At 42.4% G+C, this 19,622-nt stretch overlaps 1 protein-coding gene across 3 annotated transcripts; it reads right to left on the bottom strand.

Moving 5' to 3' along the window:
- Window positions 1–2,423: 2,423 nt before the first annotated feature.
- On the bottom strand, window positions 2,424–18,075 carry LSM14B (LSM family member 14B). 3 transcript variants are annotated; one of them, XM_050917803.1, is made up of 10 exons: window positions 17,742–18,075; window positions 12,450–12,613; window positions 11,881–12,016; window positions 11,038–11,154; window positions 8,583–8,738; window positions 8,311–8,388; window positions 7,313–7,474; window positions 6,966–7,116; window positions 5,040–5,225; window positions 2,424–3,046 (listed from the first exon to the last, which is right to left on the bottom strand). In XM_050917803.1, exons 1-9 carry the CDS (start codon window positions 17,860–17,862, stop codon window positions 5,054–5,056), a joined length of 1,257 nt encoding a protein of 418 aa, XP_050773760.1. In that variant the 5' UTR covers window positions 17,863–18,075; the 3' UTR covers window positions 2,424–3,046; window positions 5,040–5,053. The 3 variants fall into 3 exon arrangements, with proteins under 3 accessions (XP_050773760.1, XP_050773759.1, XP_050773761.1); XM_050917802.1 differs by having other exon boundaries at window positions 8,571–8,738; window positions 17,742–18,068; XM_050917804.1 differs by lacking the exon at window positions 11,038–11,154 and having other exon boundaries at window positions 8,571–8,738; window positions 17,742–18,069.
- Between the last annotated feature and the right edge of the window lie 1,547 nt (window positions 18,076–19,622).

Here is a 19,622-nt window from a genome sequence, read left to right as displayed (position 1 = left end):
CTGCTTAAGTAATAAAGGGTATTTTATTTCAGAGAGGAGAACAGCTCTATTCATATACTTCTATTTATAAAAATCACCTCTAGAAAGAACAGGAAGATAGCTCATCTTATTCAGTGTGATGTTCCATCAAGCTACTTTCAGTTCTGTATCAATAGAGCATGTTTTCATATGTTTTTCATAACAATGCACTACACAATTGGGTATAGAACTCATCTCGTTTTGATGGCATGAACAAATGAGTTCTGAATTAGGAACAATAGCATTTGTAGTGTTTGCCCAGTACATGGAAAATAAAACTCAACTCCCTCCACAATGCAATAGGGAGTAGTAGTTTAAATGAAGAAAGAGGAAAACAAGTGAGTGCCTCAAAACTGGAGGTGCAGGGACCAGAGAACTGTCTTTTTACATTGATCATAAAATGCAGCTTATCTTAAAATGATTACCTGATCCTGCAACCCATTGTGCAGTCAACTTGGAGAAGTACAGAATGAGAACTTAAGTTCTCTGCAGAACACCTTTAACAGCAATATTTGCTACGGGAGGGGGAAGTGACGCTTGTTTCTTTGACACAAAGGCCTAAAATGCACTTTTAGAAACAAAAAATCTCTTCATTTGTTTTTATTTTCAAGTCAGCCTTCAAGAAGTTATGCACCAGCTGGAAATTCCTGGTGCAAGATAATGCAACCACATCTTGGTGTCACCAGCCATCTCTGTGCGTGCTAGGGGAATCCCCACCACAGGGGCTGCAGAGCCAATCTCCACTCCCTGTGCAGTCTAGTAACACAAAGGCAATGGAGCAGGTTGAAAATCCTAAACCCCCCCCCCCCCCCCCCAACTAACACCAGATAAAGGAAACTTGCATTCAAGATTCAATACCCAACTCATTCAATTACTGTTAGGGATGGTCTACAAACTTCCACCAAAATAATGTGACTTGAAACCCATTAAATTGTTTATGTGTGAAATTCATCTTGGAGTAAAAAAGGGGATTAAATTCATATTAGCTAAGGCTGGTTTGTTACTGACCTTAGCTAAACTGACTAACCCCTTAATGCTGAAGGGTCCAAAACTGGATTTACAGCAAAATCTGTTTCAGGAAGCTGACTGAGTTTAAAGTCTGCAAGTTTGTCTGTAAACTACCCCTTACAGCTCACAACCACCATGGTTTAAGAGCTTCCCTGGGGGTTGTTCAGAAAACCAGGACAGACAAAACTTGAAATTCTTAATCTGTCTAAGGTAGAAACATGAGCAAAAAAGTTTGGTTCTTAACCCACTTCCCACACCACTGACTCCTTCAAAACAAAAATCCTTTGCAGGGCACCTGTGATTGCTGTTGCCTGCACAAGTGAAAGGGCTACATACTTAAATACAAACCATTTTATGAAAAAAAAAAAAAACCTCTCTCTGTTGCTGAAAGACAATCATCAGTGAGAGGCTCCAGCTAACCTCTCTTCACTCCCTCAGTTTAGAAGGTGAAGGATGATTAGCTGATGCCTAGCTTCAACTTCCAGCCATTGGATTGTGTTAGACCTTTCTCTGCTAGACTGAAGAGCCCATTATTAAATAGTTACTCCCCATATAAGCACTTAGACTGTAATCAAGTCACTCCGTAACCTTCCCTTTATTAAGCTAGCTGAATAGATCATGCTCCTTGAGTCTATCCTGGGGGTCCCAAACTTTTTGCCAGCACAACCCCCTTTTAATGAGTTATTTCCTCCCAGGACCCCAGACAGAATGGAGGATGCTATTGTGTAGAGCTAAGTGTCATCCTCTGCACAGCATGATCTCACATGCACTGCATGTGTGAGCACGTCCAGCTTCAGGCACTAGCCCAACAAGCAGTCATGGGAACATAGCATAAGGCACCTAAAGTTACTGAGCATGTGGTGCTAGTCTAGGTAATCCTGAGCGTGTCACCATGTACAATTAACAAGGAACAGAGCTGCTAGCTCATGCTTTGAGCCTGTCTCTAATCCTCCCGAAACTCAAAGGATTCCCAACATGCTTCAGCTTTTTTTTTTTTTTAAGTTTGGTTTTAACATAGATACTGCTTTGGGACTATTTGAGTTTAGCTACTCCCAGTGAAGGGGCTAAAGATAGCTAGTGAAGCAATGCTCCTGAAATACAGTCTTCTGTCTGTTGGCTGTGAAGAGAGGACAGCCTGTGGGGGTTGGGGAAGCTGGTACTAGCACTGTGCTTTAAGTAATATGAAGGACAGTAGTAGCTATTGGCATTATTAGCATGGTGTTGCTTAGTGACAGCTAGCTTGAGTGGAGAAGGGTAGACACTTATGGATGAAATCTAGTCAAATGAGTATGTTCAGATCCTTAAGTGAGACAGCTGCAGTTAATAGAATTTAGTAATTTTAGAGTGGTACAGGCCCCCCCACCTCAAAAATGGTTTTAATTCTAGAGGCGTAATAGTAAAGTCATCTAGCCTACTTTTAATACAAAATGCAAGGAAGCTAGGGCCAGCTGCCTGACGTAAAAGTTATGCATTTAGATAAGCAAAACCCTGTTCTAGGGCACAAGCACATAGAGTGCAATGAGCTAGTAAGTAAAATAATCCATGTGCTATAATACACAACAGTAGCAGATGTTATATGTCAAATGATAACACTAGTCCAACCACAAGGTGAAAGATTTACATTAGAATAGGACTGACATGTAGATTCCCTCTTTTGAGCCAATGGTGTTTAGTGCTAAGACATAAGTTTAGCATAAGCCAGTCCAGGACCTTCATAGCTAAGCTTAGCTACTTCCCCTTCCTTTTTAAATCAAAGGAATTTGATCTGGCATGAGGTTCCCACTTCAGGATATTTGCATAAAGATAAATAAATGTCATAGCTGAACACTTCCGGCTAAGCTCACAGGAAAACACAAAGGAGAGACCTTAGATTTGTATGTTGAAACAGTAATATTTGATCCAGTACAGAAAATAAGAGTTCAGCTGCTGCTTCTAATTGTTTCTCCCAGGAGAAGACAAGTGCTGAAATCTTCATTCCCACTGAAGCAAGAGAAGCAGCCATCCAAACTGAAGGAAGGAACTGAAGTATGAAGCTGTGGAGGAAGTACAGATTGGTTGAGTTTTTCCCTACAAATAAAAGTTAGATGTTTCTGGCTGTGATTAACACCACGCCCATCCTTCATTAGATACTAGGGCTCTGGCTTATTTCAAATCAGAGGTTTCAGCGATTAAGCCACTGAGTAACACTCCTGCAAACCACCAACTGTTAGCCATTTACAGGAACAAAAATGGGAGACATGTTAAACAGGTACATGTTTGTTTATTACAATTTACATTTCTCCATTGCAATGGGGCAGCTCTGTTCTAATTCTTAATGAAGTCCTAACAAAAATAAAGCCAAGCTTTTACAGTAACTTAGTCAATGCATAAATTAAAATTCTGGCTATGTAATGGGTTCAGTTATCAAAGTGCTTTTTCAACAAAATTTCCCATCAACCATGAAAGGAACACATGCCTAATAACTAAGCTTAACCCACTTATTCATGCAAACGAGTTTATAACCCCTCCTCCCAATTTGCCCCACACCTCTAACAAAAGAACTATGTACAGTTGGGGGGTTAGAAAACAAATTAAGAACACCCATCTGATAAGCTTCATTACATGGGCTGCCCTATTAGTTTAGGGAAAGCAACATTCTATAGCATTCCATCACAGAGCCTATGAGTGTACATAAAGCTGTTTGCAGTGTTTACGGTTCACACAATCTGGCACTGTTAGGGGCAATAAGTCATAAGCCATCCCTCAAATTGCTCCTTTTGAGAGGTTTCTCCATCTTTATTCTTGCTTAGTTTACAGGTAAGCTACTGCAAGAACATCTCATGGAGTATTTCACACCGCATGTAGGAGATCACTTGCTGTTCTAGCACTGTTTTATGAGTGAGGAAATACAGCATAGCACTCTTCCCTACATAGAACTGGGCTAGTTAGAGGCTTTGGGCTTCTTCCTCCAAAGAGGACTTCAGAGAGCGCCCCAAGTGACTGATTTTGTGCCATTGCATGGAATCATGCAGTACCCCTGAAAGAGTAGTGGACCTGCAAATAACTGTACACTTTTACACTATCACATGATCAGCAGCCACCCAGTATTCAAGTCACACTATACACAACCCCTTCAGCAGCAGAAATCTGTATTTCCAGACACCACATGCTACTGAAGTTATGCTGCCTTAATGAGAGATCAGCAGCAGCGAAGGGTACATTTGGTTGCTCAGAACAAACAAGTTAGCTGGTTTACTTCCAGTTAGCTTTGATTCTCTTTTAAAGGAAGTTAAAATAGCATGATGATCTTCAGGGTACAGAAAGGGAGTTTTACTTTGTTTCAATGACAGCAACTTTATAGAGTCCCAGAAAGAAGAACCATATTTTAAGTTGGCCTGCACTTTGGGGGAAGAAAAAAAAAAAAGACTCCAAGAAGATAACCCTGAACACATTCCCGCTTCCAAAAATATTCCAGCTCTCGGATGCTGGTTCAAATTAAGCTGAAGCCCAAAATACAAGCAGTAGTACGTGAACTTCTGTCATTGACTTTCAGACAATAAACAAGGACTTCTTAGCCCACATTGGTACAGCAGTTCGTTTCATCCTATATACATAATTTTCATCTTCATGGCAGAGGAATTTAGAGCCTGCAAAGAAAGAGTATTAGGCATCAAATAAAGGAGACCAATCTCACCTCTTTCCCATCCATGCCTACAGGAACACCAATCTGAGATTTGTTCCCCTGATCAAGCTACACTTGCAAAACATTGAGGTTGCATTTGTGATTTAGTGAGCATTCCATTATCCTGGGAGGAAGGCAAGGGCCACTTTTATTCAGACTTGGCCAGAATGTCAACCCCAGTAAAGAATAACCATGAGTGGCACGACAATGACGTTAAAGCTGCTCTATCCTGATACCACCCAATATGATGAGAGGATGAAAGGTGAATCCATAAGGAATCACCTTTGATCTGCTTGCAAAACTAGCAGCCAAGGTAAAGATTGAACAGCTATTAAGCCACAGCATTTGCCACAAAACTTGCCTCTATTACACTCTTCCAGTACCAGCTCTGTGAGTTGTTTGGTTTCGCCGTGCTGCTCCACTACCCCTTCCACCTCGAAATCCACCACGAAAGCTACGTCCACGAAGAAACCTGCCAGATACGCCAAATGTCTCTGTATTAAGCTTCCTTTCTTCAGCCCACGTTGTACGCCTGGAACTGAACAAGACTGCAGTCAGGCTTGAGTCAAGCATGACCATTATTCAGAAGATAATTTTTGGGAAAGTCCGTCCCACTTGTGCAGGAGCGAAGAAATCATTTGTTTTACAGAGACCTAGAAAGACTGATATGCTGCACCCTGCTTTCTCTGCACCCTTACTGCCTTGGACTTGTCACATATTAAGGGATGGCTCAAGGGTCATATCTTGTTAGTTACCATTTCACTTCAACTGGAAGCAGGAATCACAAGGGCCTTAAAGGGACTGAACAGCACTTTCCATAGTGCTGCAGTACCTGCCACCTGTTTTCCTGAAATGCTATTGGTACCTTTAAAGCAATTAAGTTCTACCAAGTTTCAATCAAGACAACCAGGAAAAGTTCCTGTTTTAGACTAGCTTTAGTAACTAGAAAGAAAGTAACTCCTTCCCCACAAAAAGGCTAACTGTATATCACTATACTACTTATAGTAACTGTATGGAAGAATTATATTTCCTAGTTCCACTGTCAACAAACGAGACTATCAAAGTTGGGCTTCAGTGCACAGTCTCATTGTTTAAAGATTCAGAATTACAGCAGCCCCTAGAATCAACCAAGATTAGGGCTTTTGTGCAAGCTGCTGTACAAGAACAGTTCCTGGACTCAAGAGCTTACAGTCTAAATAGGGGAAAGTGTGCAAAGAAAACAGATGAAGTGATTTGCGTAAGGCCCACACAAATTCAACAGTAGAGCCTGGCTTAAAGCATAAGAGGTCTGACTTCTACAACAGAGCTCTACTCTATACCTTCTCCCCTCTGCTCCCCCTGATAAAGGTGTACATTGATTACTTTGCACAATTTATATAGGAAGAAAAAAGTGCAGTTAGTGACTTAGGATAAAAATGCAGCTGTTAGCCAAGGAAATGCAGCATACAGTAATGGGAGAGGAGGGGGGTTTAGAACTTCAGAAACAAGTTAAGGGCAATCTAGCCACCGTCTGGTAAGGAGACAGGAATGGATAGGTGATCAGGGGATTATTTTAAAACCCAAGAACTTTTTTTTTTAAACAGACATTTAAAGGACACAGTTTAGATCCAATGTTTTAATTGCTTAATTTAAGGATTTTATTTATCTTTAGGAAATTCTAATGGAAGCATGGAACAACTTGGATTTAGACTTTACCCTACAAACACTGCAGCACTTGTGCATAGAACAGCAAACAACTCTCCATAATCTTAATGGAACGGATTCAGACTTGGAGGACAAATAGTAAAGACTAAGTGGAAAAAATTGGGTAAAGTAGTTTAAGGATATTTTAAAACAGTTTCTAGAATGTCTAAAAGATATTTTAGTTTATGATATTCCAATAGTTCACCATTTGGATGTCTTGTGTTCAATTTGATATGCCAAAAGCATAACCTTAAGCACTTGTTCACATCTGAGTTTAAGTCAAATGAATCCCACCTCTCCCCCCCAAAAAAAGAAAAAACCCAAGACTGCAATTTGTTCTAAAATCATAAAAAGATATCACTATTTGTAAGTTTACTAGTATCTAGTGAGCTGTCAAATTCTAGGGCCACATGCCTTCCCAAAGCCTAGTTATTGATCATCCAAAACTTCTCAGAATACAAGAAGCCTTTCAAGATGCAGTGTTTCATTTATCTGTGTTCCGATAAATGGCTAGGCATTGCCTAGCATAGAACCTCTCTAATATACTGCCAGCACTAAGGGGTGTAAGACAGACAAGCTTCAGAAAGATAATTACCTGGATTTTAGTTCTGAAGAGATGTTGTCAAAGAAAGACTTTGATTTATCATAATAGCAATTGGGTCCAAGAAGGTCTTCATCTGCATTGCCATCATTCTGAGTCGCTACTCCAGGATCACTCTTTTCTTCACCTGCCTCAGCTTTGTCATCTGAAGATAGAAGATTAATTACACAATTTCTTGCTGCGTATACTGAAGAGCCATCAATTTCTTCCTCCCTCAAACTAGATCTGAGATTCTTCCCTATTTTAATCAATCATGTAATTTCTCAGAGCAAGAGGTGGTCTGGTCTATATGCCATCCTTAAAATTAGTAAAGCCACTTACATTTAATAAAAGACACAAACCTTTAAAGTTCAGTTTCTTCTTGAATTCTTTATCAAGTTCCTCTCTGTTGAACTGTGCATTTGCACTTTCAAAATCAAAGTCACCTTCAAACTTTATTGTGTTTTCCTTCACAGTGGCTGGTCTATTTTGTCCTCTAGAACGGGTTCTGGTTCTCCTGTTTCCTGAAAGCAGGAGAGTTTAAACACTTGGTAACGCGTAGGAAGGTTAAATGACTTGGTCAAGGCCAGAGAAAACCAGGATTAGAACTCAGGAGTTTCTGGCTTCCAGTCCTGTGATTATGTCACACCTCTTTGAAAGAGACGTCTGAACTTCACTGTAGAAACACATTAGAGCAATACTTTAACTTTTCGGAAAACATTCTTGGCAGTTAAGTCTAACTTAAGTTAGATTACTACAGCCAACTTTCCCTGACAGTGTTGCATTCAACTACTATAAAGATAATGCCAAGCAGTCGGTGGGGGGAAAAAATGAAAAGTTTTCCAAGGAATTTCACCCCATAAATCCACACACATTGGGATATGTGTGGGTTTCCTGAAATCTGTACAAGGCTAGAACCAGTTACATGGGTTTCTACAATACATGAGGAAGACAACTTAGATGAGTTGTGATAACATGGTCTGGCTGGTTATGGCTACCTCAAATCCCTTTTGAAGATCCTTACACAGTGTGAGGGGTAACCCATGTAACGACAACAACTGATATCAAGTTTACATGAGTATACCAGAGTTTCAGGGGAGAAGCAATTCTCCCCTGGTATGTTCTCTATGGCTCTACAAGATTCTTGCAGAGGAACCTCTGGAGCTAAGGAAACATTACTTCTGCATGCCTGAATGCTCTTTTGGCTGTTTTGTTCCATGTACCCTTTATTTTATTATTGTTTACTATTAACATGGTGCTGCTCACAAGCATCTTACGTTAGCCAGTATTCTCAATTACATGGAGCAGAGAATTGGAGTTCTATAAGGCAGTTTACATATTTAAGGTCAAGTTAGCCTACCCGATCTTCTCCTTTGAGGTCTTCTGTTTTCATCATTCACCTGGCCTTGAGTTTGCACAGGTGGTGGCTGAACTGTATCTACAGCAAAGAAACAGGGAAAGGAAGATTATTCTGATATGCTTGGGTTAGAAACAAAGTTAACTTTCAACTTAAGGTATGCTAACTTATCCAGCAGGCTTAAGGACTGTTGTCAGTTACTTCAACATTTTTCTGAAGGAAGCCCTACCAAATACCATTTGAAAACAAGACTTTGGTAATACCATTTGTCTTACTACTTTGTGGAATCTGCCTTCCATTGCGCTGGATCCCGGAAACTACTTTTGCTGGGGGTGGCTTTTTTTGATTCATGTTATCAACTGGACCAGTCTGAACAGCCTGCTCCACCATGGGGCTTTTGCGAACTGGGGGAACCAATGGGAAGCCAGTACCTGGAAAAACAAAGGGATGATTACAACAACTAGTTTTTAGTTGCATTCCAGGAATTACTGCAAGAAAGAATAACACCAACAGTGCTCATGAACCCCAACTACCTCCATGATCAAAAATAGATTTCAATACCCGTGCAGAACCTCCTAGGCACTTCCATTATTCTGCTATGGGGGTTTGGTATGCGTTTCATTACACATTTGAGTAAGTGTTGGCATACAAGTTTTGGCCCATGAGCCCAGGTCCATAAATCAAGTCAACAATTTTACCCTTGAAGAATGCAAGTTAACTATTACGATAAAGGAGCAAATTGGTAAGGACAAAGTTAGGCATATCAAATTAAGACGTCACTATATATGCAATAAGCTTCCAAAATATACAAATTCCCATTTCTCTTCATTAGGTATTCTTGTTTGTGTAGGATTTTACAGAATAAATATATTTGTTTTAGCTAAAAGAAGCTTGCTTCAGACTTTCCTGAAAGTACTTCAATTTCAAAGCAGTTGAGTGTCTCAGTGTGCATAATCTTTACTGCATCAATAGCTTAGTCTTACTGTACACAGCTTTTTGATATGCAGAACCAGATTAAAGTGGCATCAGTGTCAGATCTATTAAAATAAATGTTTAATGGCTCTAGTAGTTATGGTCCATCAAGTACAAGTCATGTTCATATGCATTTGGAAGTCCTTCCATAAGGATACTACATCAAGTAGTTTGGTACTGTTAGAAAACCTACCAAGAAAACCCAGAAACAAGTTGAAACTAGTCCAGTCTCAATGTTTCCTAGATATTAAAGCACACAGTACAGGAGTTAAGAGGGTAACACTTCAACCTTAACCAACCTCCTGGACTTTTGTTTCACGACCTTTTTTTTTTACACTACAACACAGTTAGGCACTTATCTCAATGGTGTGAAGTATAACAAGCCATATTAGAAAGTTAAAATAAACGTTCAGACAAATATTCATTCCCTATGGTTGCAAAGAAGTTTATGTTTGGTACTTTGAGACATCTCACACTTAATTCTTTATATGAACATAAAATTTGATGAACAGAACATTAGGTAGTTTTGCATAAGTGAGGAGAGATATTTGCTTCCATGCAACTGGTTCAGTTTAAGATCAAGAAATGCATTACACTACACAAGCCAAGCCATTGCTTATTTTAGTGCATCCTGAATCTGCATTCTATTTCTAGAATTCTCTATTGTGCCACATACTAATCTAGTACACACTTAGGACTTTCCCACGAATAAACCAGAAACATCACCCTTAGAGTATGTCTAGATATTAAGCCTCCCCTGTAGTTACTATCAGCAAGCATCATTTTGAAGTGTACTTTAGTTCGATCTTTGATATGGTAGAGAGAGATAGATATGGGCCAAAAAGGAGGGGGAAGCTACACACGTTTGCTTTCCAACTTGACCCAAGCATTTAAGTGTGGATTATAAGCAGATTCATGACAGCTACCTGCACACGTGAATTGTACCCACACTATCTGCCCTGAAAACACTGCAAAGCTCTTCAATCTAGTTTTCCCTTCAGCCTACTTTTGAACTGGATTCCCTATAGTGCATAAAATTTAAGATCAACCAACTGTCATGTCTTTGTTCAGATATGACAGTTTCCATTAATGCAGATTGACCCTTTTGTTTGATAATCAGTAAAGCATGAATACTGCATTCATGCAACACCTACTGAAGCAGAGAGCTATTTACAGTGGCCCATGTCAAGTGTGGAATGCATTCAAAAATTCCTCTCCAATAACAAATGGAGAGGGCTCAAGTATTTCTTTAAGGACTAGCTAATTAGCAGTTATTAAGTTCTGGTGTATCATTATAGCCCTACCCAGAAGCAAAATTTGTATCTGCATTTGATCCACAAAAATCTGTGGATATCCACAGATATAAAGTAGATATCCATGGATTTGCAGGGCTCTAAGCATCATTCCTTCCTCTACAGAAAGAGAAGGTCCATTTCATGCCATTCTGTAAGCTGGCAATAAATATTTATTATGTCCCAACAAGCAAACATCTTCTGCAGCCAGCCTTCCCTATGAAGACTAAGCACCATCTGTACTTGTTGTCCTTCCCCAGCCCCCAAATCAATTCTTCTACAGTACCAGTAAGCCAGAACTCTAACAAATGGTCAGAAACAAAGCAAGAACTAAGAACGATGTATCAGTTTTGCTACAGTTACACATAAGTACTGTCATTTTGAGAGGGTTAACAAGCAGAATAGAATGTTCTGCAAACACCATGCAAGTTCTTCCAAATATTTGGAGTCCTCAAACTGCTGTTACCCTTGGGAGAGAGCTGATGTGGCTCTGAAGACATGTCAGGCTCTGAAACAGGTTGTGGAGACGGAGAAGAGCTAGGGCTGGAAGCAGCTGCTGATGTTGGAGGGCTTACCAGTTTCTCTAAAGAGACAGAAGGGAGAAGAGAAAGCAAAAAAGGTACACAAATAAGGCAAGGTAGTTGAGATGCTGAGGACTTGGAAAGAGATACAAGAAGTTACCTAGAATAGTATTGAGATGCTACATATTTGGAGTCCTTTCCTATGGTATTGAGAATTTTCTTTCAGAGTGCAGAATACGCAGGGTATCAAACTAGAAACAGACTATGACCTCACTGAGCCAATAACCAAATGTTTAAAGCTTATATGTATAGTACTTTCAAACACATGCTATTAGACTCATTTACTGTTCTTACTGTCTCTATACAGACAAATTTCTTACTTTAACATTTTTACAATTAAGCCTCATTTCATAAGGCTGTAAAAGCAGCAAAGAATCCTGTGGCACCTTATAGACTAACAGACGTTTTGGAGCATGAGCTTTCGTGGGTGAATACCCACTTCCTCATGCATCTGAGGAAGTGGGTATTCACCCACGAAAGCTCATGCTCCAAAACGTCTGTTAGTCTATAAGGTGCCACAGGATTCTTTGCTGCTTTTACAGATCCAGACTAACACTGCTACCCTCTGATACTTCATAAGGCTGGTTGTTTTAACTGCTGACAGAAGATACAGTCAATCAATTCAGAAAATGTAGTTATTAGTAACAACTAAGGCACAACCTGTTGTGAAACCATGCCTTAAAGACGGGGTACAATGTCAAAGAGCACACCTTCAAGCTTTTACTCACCTAAACCTAAAGAAGCTGCATATTGCTGGCTAAGTAAAGAACTAGCAGCAAGCTGGCTGTAGTGTTGCATGCCTCTAAATGGACTATAAGGCACATGTGGCTGGAAGGATGATGTAGAGGTAGAGCCCAGTGAAGACTGCATAACAAGAGAACAGTGTAAGTACATTTTCACTTACAGTTTCAAATTCTTGTATTTCCTGTTTCTCCACTATCCTCACAGTTGGGGATTTAGTGCTTTTAAGGTATTAAAAGTAACAAGACTGTTTAAAATGTCAATTTATGAAAAAATTTAAAGAACTTACACAGCAATTTCACCTGGGTCAATTAAAATCTGGACTGCTTACTAGGTTTTCAATGCTGCAATACTTTGGCCACAAAGACTAAAGGAAGTATTGGGTTGAAAACCAGTGTTTCCACTTGAATGATTACAGTTCTTGGAAACATTTACACTGACCTTTAGTTTTTTAACACCGCCTTTTAACCTGAAGACTTGTGGTTCAGGTCAAGCTTTGAATTGCAAGTATTTTGCCTCAAAACTTTCTACCACCATTTTAAATTGAAATTCTTACTTGGACAATGGCAGGATCCTGAGGCAGAGTATGCTGAGCTTTAGGAGGCTCACATACAGTAATGTCTTTGATGTCACTTCCCCGGAAAATTATGTATTCATAAATCTCTTCTCTTGGAGGAGCAGGTCTGTCTGTGGGACGGTCTTCAGTACCAAATGAGCGCACTTCAGCATTTAAGAGAGAAAGTAGTAGATATTAGCCTCTATTAGTACTGCAACTTGTTTTTCCAGCATTATATAGTTTCGGGTGAAGTTTAGCTTTATGCCACAGCAAAGGGCATGTACTCAAGGCTCTAAGGATCCCTGCTATATTTAACATACATATACACACAACCCCCACCCCCAGAAGTCAGGTCACAGTTAGAACAAACTCCTAACCCCCCACACATCTGATTTTTCCAAAGCCCACCTCAACAGTAGTCCATGTAAACAGGTGACTCTTAAAGTCAATGACTTGCGCTATGTGGTATTGGTGAGGCCTGTTTCTAACATGAGCCGCCACCGCCCCCTTACCCGAGACTGCTCTACTGTCAGCCTCTTAAACTGAGGAATCCAGCCTGAGTTCCTCCAAACACAACTGTGGCAGAATAGCACAAGAAGGGCTGTCTCAGGCAGCAAGGTCCCAACTACAGCTGAGTAAATCATGGACTTTTTGTTCGCTGGCAATGCCAAAAAAATAGTTTAGGGTCAAACATTCTCATTTGCTGAATCTTTCCAAAGAGTCAAAAACATCTGCTTGACCCCCAGCAACAATCTGGGCAACCTGTCAAAAGCAAAGGAGAATTAGGTTCACGTAACACCTAGGAGCAGCAGCTCCTTTATAGCCTTTAGTCCAGTGGTTTGGGTACTCACCTGGGCTGTTCTTACAACTGTCACTGGAATAGGGAAAAAGCAAGGATGACTCTTGTCTGGTGGTTAATGCCCTCCCCTAGAATGTGAGATATTCAAGTCCTAGTTCCTGCTCCAATGACTAGTTTGTTTAGTAAAAAAGTGAACAGCTGCTACACAAGAGACTGAGAAAGCCTCATATCAGAATCTGTCATAGCCCAATGGCAAGGCCACTGGCCTGTAATGTGGAAGACAAGTTAAAATCTCTCCCCCTACCCCTACAAGTAATTTGTTAAGCTAATTTTCCTTTGCTTTTGGTAAAAAATGCCCTTCCCACCAAAAAAAAGTCATGTATAGTTGAAACAAAATGTTTGACATCATCAAGATGGAGGTTTTTTAAAAAAAAATTACTTGGTCACAACTGTTTGATGAACTCAACACAAATTCACAAATACTTCTGGTCAATCCAAAATTGTTTTTCACAGAAAAAGTTAATCAAAAAAATTTCACCCAGCTCTAGCCCCACTCCATTTAAAGCTTTAGAGTTCAAACAATGACATTATATTTAATTTTTCATGAAAGAGTGTGGTAGGTACAGGTAAAGCACAAGTTAATATACATTATTCACCTCTCTCTACTCCCAGAGTGGAATGCCACTGATTTCATGATTAATACGTATACTGCCTGCCTTACATCTTAAGCAAAGAACTCAAACACAGCTTAACTACATTTTGCAAACACTGAGCTATCACTACACTGCAAAGTTGCACTGAATGGACTTCTGGATTTCCAGTTTCTTGAAGCTCAGACTAAGATGTTGCTCATATTTGAGCAGGACTAGTGTCACTCTCCTTACAGGTCAACGCAGAGCACTACATGATGTGCCACATCCTTGGACCAGGACTAGGACACTAGTAACTGATTAATGCTCCTCTCTGTTCCAGCACTGCTGAGTCTGCAAAAGCCTTTTAAGCTACCTCAATACCACAAGCTAGGGGTACTCTGCGACCTGCAAAGGCTGTGCATCATTCTCCAGGTGGAGTTTAACATGTTTTGATGTGTAAAAGCCTAAATGGCCTGAGACCTGCCTATTTGAGGGACTGCCTCTCCCAATGGCATACCGGCAGTCAGCAGCTACCCAAGCTGGATCCCTTCAGAGGTAGCAGCTGGCAGGGTGTTCTGTGATAGCCCCAGAACTCTATAGTTTGGTTCTGCCTTGGACTGAAATAGCCCAAATGTGGTGACCTTCCAGGCACGCTACAAAAGAAATGTCAGTTTGAGAAAATTGAGAGTATACCTCTACCTCAATATAATGCTGTCCTCGGGAGCCAAAAATAGCTTACTGCGTTATAGGTGAAACCTCATTGTATTGAGCTTGCTCTGGAGTGCTCAGCCCCCCACCTCCTCTGAGTGCTGCTTTACCACATTATATCTGAATTTGTGTTATATCAGGTTGTGTTATATCAGGGTAAAGGTGTATATGTACCAAAACAATAAGGGGATGGGAAAGGAGTTTCTATAGATGTCTGGGTTAGTTCCTGATGACATGATTATTTCTGTACTGCTGAGATCATACTGTTCTGTCCAATGTCCTAGGTGTCCTAACATTTTAGAAGTCTGTTATTGCAAGTCTTTTAAATGGACATTGCTAGCATTTGCTAGCTACCTGCAATTTGAGAGATTCTGTCCAGAGTTCAAAATGCTTCTCCACTTCTCCACACAAATCAAGGTCTTATTTATGAGCTACACTTCTGTCACAATGGCATAGGTCTAAGTACGACTGCAGCACTATTATTGTGGTCAGGCATCAGAAAACACTGACATAAATCCTGTAATTTAAGAAATCTTAGTCTGAGAAAAAAAGCAAAATTTGATTTGAAAAAACCTATAAAGTAGCATTTTAATAATGGAATATGAATCTGCCAGTAAAGAAATTAAGTTACAACACAGATGCCAATATGCTGCAGGCAGTGCACCAAATTAAAAGTGACCAACATCCAAAATATTAAGACCTATAGCTTTATTTCTAAGGCAAACAGCATGTATTTTTCCCTACTAATTTAATAAATATGAAGACATTCTTTTAGTACAGAGGTCCTGTGAAAGGTAGTCCACTTAAGCTCTGAAGTAGTGAGTGCTAAGTGGAAAACAAAGGCTACAGAAGAGACTGCTGTATCCCATTCATTACAAAGGAGGCTCTGAATCAGCAGTGTAGATAGGACATGGGTAAAAAAATTGCATTTGTGTATATATGGATGCTAGGACTTCTACTTAAAGGAGCAAGCAGCCATAGCCCTGCTGTTTCAGCTGACAGCCAGCCATGTTGGGATCCAACTGAATTCCATTCTCTTCTCCTAGCTTCCTTACATACAATCTGTTACTTAGGGTTTGTAAAGGATGTGATGAAGTACACAGCTTTAGACACATGTATGCCTGTGTGGAGGTCAATCCCGATCAGCTACATCTCAATATTTGAAATTAGTCAGATATCTGAAATTCAAAATAACTAACTAATTTTAAGTAGGTTTCAAACATCCAAGTTAGATTTTCTTTATCCACAGTCTGGCACATAGGGACTGTGGACCAAGTAAGACTGTCTGGATCCCCTGAATACTTCCTAGTATTGAAAGATGAGGTCCTTGAATCTGATGCAGTAAGATTGTTAGAGGAAGGATTAAAGTTTGAGAAACAAGCAGAGTTCAATGATTTTTAGAAGTAACATTTTCAGACTGGAGAGGAAGAAGCGAAGATGAGGAAAGTTAGACATTACAAAGGCACAAAGTCTTCCCCCCCACCATTAGGAAAATGAGGAAAGGGTGAAATGTGAAGATGCGTAAGCTTTGGTTTTCTTTGTCTCTTCCTTGTATCTTTAATTTTGTTGCTTTCTCTGAGACAAGAGGCTGGAAATACAAGAATAGTGGCATGATGTTTAGAAAAGCAACATGGAAAAAATCTGGTTTGAGAAACTGTATGAGACCGCAAACAGAATTAAGATTCTAGACAGAAGCAAGTTTCGGAGTCACTTGTGTAGGTGGCAGATGAAAATATGAGACAGCCAAAGGCTAGGAGAGAATCAAGATCGGTATGCCCAAGGGCAGATAGCAAAAAAGTGAAGAAGCAGTCTGCAAGATAGGAGAACCAGAAAAGCCCAAGTGTCAAACACTCAGGTAAATAGACTAAGGATTAATTATCCATATGATTTAAGGGCACTGCACAAGAGATTACTATTTCAGAGCATTATTCAGTTTGAACTTAGTCCAATTCTTGATCACAAGTATTAAAAAGAAGAACCAAGATTTAGGGTTCGTATATTATTTTACACAAAAATGTAATAGAAATTTAGATTCTTCTATTTCACTCTGATCTGTTATTCACCCAGTCCAAACACTGCAGAATTTTATCATCCAAGTAATAGAAAGTATATGAAGTAGGACAAAAATCAATTCAATTGTTAGAACAGAGTTTTATGACTAAATTATTATAAGAGAAAGAAGTGAGGCAGTTTAAGACTAACAGGTGAACTTAAGATACTAGCAGAGCTTTCACATATTTTCTTCACAAAAAAGCTGCATTACTGCACTATGTTTGAGAAATTAAACAGGTGTCCCAAAAAGGCCTTGTAATATTCCCACCAGCTTCCAAGTACGGTGCAGTATATCCAGCAGTTAGTTCTCTTGTGAATATTTGATTTTCTTGCATTTGACCATTTGCTCTACAAGCCAGGCTCACTATACTGTACGAGGTAGCTCTGGCACCGTAAAGTAATCAATCAAATGCTGAATCATGAAAGAGGCCACAGCTAAATGAACCAACGCCGGCTGTAATTAAAGCTTTGCTCCTCAGTCTGCCTCCGCACTTGAGCTTGGGCAGGTTGGTATTTCAGAGCCGGAGTCAGCCAGCCCCAGACTGAACCAAGCTGCGAGGTCCCTGGGGCTTTCGCCAGAGCACCCCTGCAGAGCAGCTTAGCTCCAGCTGCTGCCTGTTTACACCTCCCTCGCCAGGAGGCTCGGCTCATTGTCCAGACGTGTGGGGGGCGAAGGAGCATCCCAGACACGGGGAGAGACTGGACATGGACTGAAGTGGAGTTCCAGGCAACATCGGGAGGGCGCAGCCTCGGAGCCACGGCAGGGAGACGCTGTCGGGGAGTCCGGGGGTGGCCAGCCACGGCAGCTTTCCCGGCCCCAGCTCAGCCTTCTCCGCGCCAGCGGGCCGGGCACGTCGCTCCGCAGACCCCCCATGGCTGCCCGAGGCGAGCCGAGGCCGAGTGACTCCGCTGTCCCGCCCCGCACCAGGCGTCGGGTCCCACCGACCCAATTCTCCATCGAGCAGCGGGACGGATGCCTAGGCCCGACTCCGCCGTCCCCCCAGGGCCAGGCCCGCGGTTGGCGCTGTGGGGAGACGCCACCCCCGCCGCCGCCGCCTCCTCCGTGCGGAGGATGCCGGGCCCGGCCCGGCCGCCCCTCACCTTTGGCCAGCGCCACGGTGGAGTTCTCGGTGTCGATGGTGTAGAGGATGCCCTCGTAGCGGATCTGCGCCTTGGAGATGAGGCTGATTTTGCTCCCGATGTAGGGGGTGCCCGAGCTCATGGCTCCGCCGGGGCCGGCCGCGCGGCCTGGCGAGGGGCTGAGGAGAACGCGGCGGGTGGCTCCGCTCGGCGGCGTAGGCCCTGGCTAGACGCGGGGGAGAGGCCGCTCAGGTAGCTGCAGCGCCAGCCCAGCCTCGCCCCCTCACACACTGCGGAGTCGGGAGCCCCGCCGCCGTCGGCGCCTTATATAGCGCGGAGGGAGACGGGGGCCGCTGCGAGAGCGCGCATGCGCCTCTCTCCATCCCTGACCAGACAGGAGAGACAGGGTCAGACGGCAGTCACGTGATCCTGCCGGCAGTGGGTGCCACGTGCGCCTGCTGCTTGCGCCGAGGGGCAGAGAGCGCGGTCCGGGATCCCCCGCCTGACCCGGCTGCGATGCCGGCGCAGGGCTGTGCCGGAGCGCGCGGCCAGCATGCACTCCTGCAGCGGCCACCCGCCGCGCTCCTCCGCGCCAGGCCCTCAGGGTCAGAAGCCCACCCAGCCACCACAAGCGTTAAACAATTACTAGTCAGGCCAGCCCAGATCATGGACTTCTTAAGATGACACGTTTGGGGTTCTCTTTGTTTGCCTTCTGGGGTTAAGCTTTGAGGTGACACTTGGGTCACACCCTCCAGCCTGTCTGTACAGCCGCAGAGGCTAGACACTTCCTTCTGAATATTTAAATTCTCATCTTTTGCCATCGCTCCAGAAGCTGCATTTTTAAGGATGCCACAAGACAGGCCATGAGATTAGCAGACATAGCAACATGGACTGTAGGTACCGGGGCCCTGTGGACCCCATGCCAGCAGTGCACTCTGCTGCTGGGAATGCAGAGCACACCACTTCCCACCCAGGGCCCCACAGTGGCCCCCTCCAGTTCTACAGCACAGCAAGGCCCTGAGAGCTCTGCAGTAGAGACAAAACAGAAGCCTCCCCCAGAGAGCTGCAGGGGCACAATAGGAAGATCTAAACGCCTCAAGGCCCTGGAGTACCTCCTTGCTTAGTCCTTCAGGATTCCAGTAGGCAGAGATTCCAGGGCTCTATAACAGGAGTTCCCAAACCCTGCTTTGCCTCCAGCATTTATAATAGTGTTAAATACAAAAAAAAGTGTTTTTAATTTATAAGGGGGAGGGGGAGTCGCACACATAGGTTTGCTATGTGAAAGGGGTCACCAATGCAAAAGTTTGAGGAACACTGTTCTATAACAGAGAGCATGGACCTCACCTCCGTAGCCAAGGTCTGTAGTGACCCCCATGCTCCCTTCAATGCCACAGTAAGCAGAGACCCACCTAGGGCCCTACAGCAGGAAGAGCCCGTCCCCTCAGGGATTGTGGTGCCCCCTCCAGTGCCCTGTAATATGGAGTGACCTACAATATAGAGTGCACAGATCCCTCAAAGGTCTATGTGATCCCCTGCCCTCCACAAGCTCTACAACAGGGAAAGGTCCTTTTGGACCACATTAAATGGCATGTACAGATTTCTTCCGCTTTCCCAAGGCACTGCAGTGCTGTGCTCCATGGCTTGGAGAGCAGTTCTCCCCCTTTACCACAGTGCTTTATGGTTGATATAGCATGGAGAACAGAGATCTTTCAGCATGAAGAGCAGAGACATCTCTTTTCTGAGCCTGGAATACACGTGTGTGCACACGCATGCACGCACAGACACACACATGTTACATTTTCACTGATGAAGCCCTGTAATTAAATGTAAAAATGGACAAAATAAAAAACCTGAATATGATATGTGAATTAAAAAACAACTTATTTGAAAATAAAAGTTGCT

This window comes from Gopherus flavomarginatus, chromosome 11 (assembly GCF_025201925.1).
Source record: "Gopherus flavomarginatus isolate rGopFla2 chromosome 11, rGopFla2.mat.asm, whole genome shotgun sequence".
In the NCBI taxonomy this organism is placed as follows: Eukaryota; Metazoa; Chordata; order Testudines; family Testudinidae; genus Gopherus; species Gopherus flavomarginatus.
The sequence above is the reverse complement of the archived record's forward strand: the minus strand, read 5'-3'. Positions and strand labels throughout refer to the sequence as shown.